A 5,837-nucleotide genomic window follows, 5' to 3' on the forward strand; every position below is an offset into this window, starting at 1 on the left:
TCAGTAATAGGGAACCGGGTCATTTCCCACTATTCCTGTTACAATCGGCACATTTTGCACGTGTTACTATTTCAAAGACAGCCCTAGATGGATTGTATGTGGAAATGAAAGCGTCTCGCGCAGACAATACGCTGAAGTCAAAGTTCGCAGAGTTTTTGTTTGTCTGTTCCGAATAAGCCTCCGGGCGAGAACACGTTAAATCCCAAGTCCTCTTCTAGAGTTTGTGCCCTGTAGTCGTTCCAGATCAAATGAAATCATCGCCCTACGTAGCTTTCCATAGGCACCATCCTGCCCTGCTCGGCAGTAGGTTCTTTTACACCTCGCTAGCAGGGCAGCCTGGACTCGCGGCTGCTACACTTCGACCGGTGCATCGGGAGGGCTGGGACCCGGTGCGCCAACCAGTGGGGTTACGACAGTCCCCGCAACGCGCGAGTCCAAAGCCACCAGCAAAAAGACCTGAGACGAGACTCTGCTGCTGCTTCAACTCTTTCAGCCCTTTGTGCTTTGAAATTTCCTTTCTCTGCACAAACGCTGCAGAAGCTTTTCAGGAAACGCAGCCGCTGCGCGCACAGCCAACGTGCCGGGGGCTGTCACCGAGAGCCCCCCCGCGCTGGTAACAGGGGCCGCGTTGATTGAGAAGCACGCGCCGGCCTGCACAAGCCCGGAGCGCAAATCTACCCACTGGAAACGAAAATCAATGACAGTCAGAATGCGCAGTCTGGCCCCGGGTCCGACAGACCCACCGACTCCCCAGGAACCCGGCGCCACTTCACCCGCAGCGGGCAGCATCTGCTGTGCGGGGGGTCCCCAGCGCTGGGGGTCGTGGCATCCCTTGGGCCGGGGGGGGGGGGCTCCGGCCCGGGTGCCCGTGCGCTGCTGGGGCTGGGGGGTGACAGTGACGGGGGATGTCACAGAAGTTGGTTTGAATTTTCGCTCGAGCTGGGCCGGGCCGTGGCTGCCTGGCCCGGGGGGGCTGGTGCGGGACAGTGATTTAGAGAGATGGGGCAGGATGGAGACGCTGTGCGGGGGGGGGGGTTATGCTGCCCCGCCCCCCCAGCCAGACAGCGGAGGCCCGCTCTGCCCCCCACCTCCCAGAGTGCCCCCGCCCCCCGCCGGTCTCTCGTCGCTCCCCTGGCTCCGCCCCCTGCTATTGAAAGGCGGGTCACGTAGCAGGGAGGCGGGGGGGGGCGGCTGGGGGAGGGGAGAAGAGGAGGAGGCTGCGGGGGGGAGGAGGAGGGGCCGGGCCCTGGCCAATGCGGTGCAGGCGGAATATTCCACCGGCTCCGCCAGCAACAAGTGCGGGGGGAGGGACGGCGAAGGGGGGGGGCGCACGGGAAGGGCTGACGTCAGCGGGCGGAGTATTATGGTCTGGGCTGCGCTGGCTGCTGCTTTTCTGCTGCCAGCGGCCGAGTAAACATGGAGCTTTCAGCCGTCGGGGAGCGGGTGTTCGCGGCCGAGGCCCTGCTCAAGCGCCGCATCCGCAAAGTAGGTGTCTTTTGGGCCCCCCAGCCCCCGTGCATGCAGCCCCCCAGGCCTGCGGGAGGCCAAGATCGGCTCGGAGACAGCCTTGCTCCCTCCCCCAGCTGCTCCCATTTGCAGCAGCAGTTCAGACTGCCTCTTCCCCTGGACTTGCACTGCACACATTGCATCTGGTTATTTTTTTGTCCTGCATGCCCATTTTTACAAAAATGCTGCAGGCACGCTTTGCTGCATGCGTTTTGCTGCATGCATATTTTTGCCAGATGCATTTTGCTGCATCCCTGTTTGGTTGCATGGATTTGCTGCTCGCATATTTTTTGTTCCGTGCATTTGGCCGTTTGCAGATATTTGACATGCCTATGGTGCAGGCTTATTTGGTTGCATGCATGTTGCTACATGCATATTTTTATTGCATGCATCTATCTTGATTCCCCCATGCCTATTTATTTTCTCTCTGTGCAACTGCAGGGGCGCATGGAATATCTCGTGAAATGGAAAGGCTGGTCTCAGAAGTAAGTAGGTTATATATACAATTATGCAGCCTAGCAAATACTCAGAAGATGGTGGTTATTATTTATTTTGCATTATAATAGAAAATAAAGCTAGATCCTGTTTTTTATTTTAATTTTATATATCTTGTCCCCCTCCCCTTCACAAGTGACACTGTTTCTCAATCTCTGTGCATGTCCTGATAGGTACAGCACCTGGGAACCTGAGGAAAACATTCTGGATGCCCGGTTGCTTGCAGCCTTTGAGGAAAGGTACAAGGCCTTTGCTAGTCATATACATCACACTTATAAAAACGTTGCTCTGTTTTGTAGCAATGCAGAATTGAAATTGTTTTTTTTTAAATACCTCTAGGGAACGAGAAATGGAGCTATACGGCCCCAAAAAGCGAGGCCCCAAACCCAAAACCTTCCTGTTAAAGGTAAGGAGGCAGGAGCCTAGTGTGTGCATTGACATTGTTCAGTTGGTGAGTGGAGAGGGCTGCATGCTGCAATGGGGAGCATCAGAACCAGCATGCTAATAGCAGGATCCGGCTCCAGCACTGATGGGGAAGGCTTGTGGAAAGGCCATTGCTTATCTGGGAAGTTGTAATTATGGAGCCGAATGGCAGGATAATAAAGTCACCAGTTGATTTATCTTCTTTGCAGGCACAGGCAAAAGCAAAAGCCAAAACCTATGAATTCCGCAGTGACTCTGCCAGGGGGATCCGGGTGCCATATCCTGGTAGATCACCCCAGGAGCTGGGCTCCACTTCCCGGGCAAGGGAAGGACTGAGAAACATAGCTCTGCCCGCCCAGGGCAGTCCCAGCACCTTGAGGGGTGAGAGCATCCGGGACCGGGTTGGGAGAATGGAAGATAAACCTGGAGAGATCCCTAAAAAGAGAGGCCCAAAGCCTAGGAAAGAGCATTACAAGGACTTGCCAGAGGCTCTGGATGTCTCCAAGAGGAAATTATGTGAGCCGGGGGACAAGATGGGGGACTACCTCAAAGCCAGGAAAATAGAGGAGACCGTTCCTGGGGTAGCGAAGTTTGGCTCAGGACACAGTGTGATCCAGCTGGCCAGGAGGCAGGAGCCTGACCTCTCTGGTGCCATGTCCACCCCCAATAGAGCAGAGGCTGGCATGAAGCTGGGAGTCTCAGAGACTTACCCACCCAGGGTCACCAAGCACAGGTCAGACTTTTTGGACCCCAAGAGGCAAGATGGATTGGACCCTGGCGGCCCTAAGATCATGCACAGCTCTGCAAACCAGGGCTCTGTGGGAAGCTTGTACCGAGACAGTGTGGGGACTCAGTCTGGCAGACCCTCCCTCATTGCCAGAATCCCTGTCTCCAGGATTCTGGGGGACCCGGAAGAGGAGTCCTGGAGCCCATCTCTCAACAATCTGGAGAAAGTGGTGGTGACTGATGTGACATCTAACTTTTTGACGGTTACAATTAAAGAGAGCAGCACGGACCAAGGATTCTTTAAAGAAAAGCGATGAGTGTTTGCAGGATAGATCCAGAGAGATAAAGGCTTGGTTAGAGCTTGGTGGGGTTTTTTTCCCAGGACAGGACCTAGAAACTATCTTCATTCTTTCTGCTTGCATTTTTTTCTCTAGTTTTCTGTTTCATTGAAAGATTATCTCTAGAGTTATATTTTCTATTAGATGTAAATATGTTATTTAAGAAAAATACCTATATATATATATCTATATATATATATATATATTTCAACTCTAAGTTGTTTTATTTAAATGGAGACTGAACAGTGACTGCTCAGTTGCTCTTAGGAAGGACAATAAAACAGAACTAACAAGTTCATGTATCTGTTGCAGGAGCCAGTGTACATAATGAATGATGTTTGTAGCTAATTATGTTTTGGGGTTTTATTAATTATGTTTTTTTCATACGATGCTCTTGATGATGCGTGGGGAAGTTGTATCCCTTTCAGGGCAAAATGCCCTGGTTTCTTGATTGTGATATAAGGTGTTGCTTGTACAATCAAGTGTGCTGTATCCAGACCTGTCAGTCTGGACAGCTGAAATAAGCACTTGAATTTACAGTATTGTTGGGTTTTGTTTCCAATTAAAAAAAAAAAAAGTTGGTATAAAATCAAAAAAAGCAGAAATCCATAAAAAGACTGAAAGTTGTTCTAGTGAAGTATTAACTTGAATTACCTCTTCTTGCAAATGAAGAGGAGGTTTGTATGTTTAAGATTCCTAAAAGGAGTGATACTGAAATGCACTTTAATAGAATTGTCATAGCAGTTATGGGAGACAGAACTGAGCTGAGAAGCTGTTTTCATTTTGTCTGTTTGCTTGATTCTTTCCCCCACCCACTTAAAAAAAATCTGTTTACATTCCTGAAATGCCAGAAAAGTTTGGGAGGATAAAGTGTCGCTGCCCATATTTAGATGCTCGTGCTATTCTAGAGAGTGGGTTGCATTTGTTCCAGGCCACAGTTCCCTTTGGACTGCGGGGAGACTCCAGATACAGTGTTCTGTAATGTCCACATCTCCCCCAACACATTCCAGAGTCACTCTTGGGGGTTAGGGAAAATATTTATTTTTTCTAACCCCCGTCTTACGCCAGTTTCACAATGGCTGAGAGGAGATCTACTACTAGGGACAAAGTAGGTGCTGCTGACACAGGTGGCAGTTAGTATTTGATCACACCCTTCTCTTTGGAAGCATATGTGAATGGGTTGGGTTGGTTTTGCTCCAGGCTTAGTGAGATTTAATGACTGAACAAAATGCAGCGGCTTCCATCCACGCGCGTAGACCGGAAATCTTTTGCTACCTTGCAGAAAGCGAGTGGGGATTCTAGAAATGTGTTTGCTCTCTCTGAACTCCATATTCCAACTTTACCTAGTTAAGGGAGAGGTTGATTATTTTTTTTGAGCCTGTTATGGGAGAAGGGGGTAGGTGTTGGGGTTGTTTTTTAAGGTGTAACAGGTGCTCTCCACTCCTAACATGTTGGTTTAAGCATCTTTGTTGGTTCAAAAGCACAAAACTGTCCAGCAGCCCCAAGGGCCCGGGAAAAAGGAGCCTGGCCTTTCCCACCGTCTCTGATTGGCTCAGTGAAGGTCTTAGGACTGCAGGTAGGATGGAAGCACATGGGGCCTGATGGGAAGAGGAAGGGGCAGGAGTAGCCTTTGCTGCTCTTAGGCCCATTCTGGATAATTTTACCTCCTACCTCTTTAGACCCCCTTTCCCTTCCATCTGTGGGACTTTCGCCTTCATCCAGTAAGATAAACAAGGGGACTCTGTTTACGCTGCACAGAGGGAGCTGCTTGTGTGTTTTTTAATATAATATTTTGTAAAACCAAGATTTTAAACTTAGTTTGTACAAAGAACTGAAGCAAGGAATGTAACAATATTGATGCTGTTTTCAGGTTAAACCTACATGGGACATGTCTGTTACCGTGTGGATGATAATGAGGATTTATCTACCTATCCTCCACCCTCTATATCTGAAGGCTGGAAAATACCTCCCCTTGTTAAAGAGATCACAGTGCAGCTCTCCCCTCATTCTAAAAGTCAGGGTGTGATCTTAATTTGGCATTCTTCACTCCAGACCTGTATAAATATATATGTGTCTAGATCCGCACATATATAAAGCTAGACATACCTGTGTGTATGTACATATCGACATATATATTGGATGTGTGTGTGTGTGTGTGTTATTTAATTCTAAGACTTGTAAAAAAACAAATCTGGCTAAATCTCAGTCTCCGAAGTGAAGCTTAAATACGTGTCTTCTGCCAACCGTGAATGTCTACATAATACCTGCTTTTTATGTGAGTTTAAATATATACTTTGTAAATAGAAACGTGTCCTTGTTATGTACCCCCTGCAATCTCCACCTTGCTTT

The 5,837-nt window shown here is 49.0% G+C and overlaps 1 protein-coding gene across 1 annotated transcript; it reads left to right on the top strand.

Annotated features, from left to right (window-relative positions):
- Window positions 1-1,358: 1,358 nt before the first annotated feature.
- On the top strand, window positions 1,359-5,837 carry CBX8 (chromobox 8). Its single transcript, XM_044983047.1, has 5 exons — window positions 1,359-1,485; window positions 1,948-1,991; window positions 2,175-2,240; window positions 2,341-2,407; window positions 2,634-5,837. The coding sequence occupies exons 1-5, from the start codon at window positions 1,417-1,419 to the stop codon at window positions 3,465-3,467; spliced, it is 1,080 nt and encodes a 359-aa protein (XP_044838982.1). The 5' UTR covers window positions 1,359-1,416; the 3' UTR covers window positions 3,468-5,837.

This window comes from Mauremys mutica, chromosome 12, assembly GCF_020497125.1.
Source record: "Mauremys mutica isolate MM-2020 ecotype Southern chromosome 12, ASM2049712v1, whole genome shotgun sequence".
Lineage (NCBI taxonomy): Eukaryota > Metazoa > Chordata > Testudines > Geoemydidae > Mauremys > Mauremys mutica.

Bases quoted from the DNA above. Each gene is read 5' to 3' on its own strand.
- CBX8 (XM_044983047.1), top strand. From the start codon at position 1,417: ATGGAGCTTTCAGCCGTCGGGGAGCGGGTGTTCGCGGCCGAGGCCCTG. The intron at 2,241-2,340 runs GTACAAGGCCTT...AAATACCTCTAG, and splicing joins CTTGCAGCCTTTGAGGAAAG to GGAACGAGAAATGGAGCTAT. The intron at 2,408-2,633 runs GTAAGGAGGCAG...TCTTCTTTGCAG, and splicing joins CCAAAACCTTCCTGTTAAAG to GCACAGGCAAAAGCAAAAGC.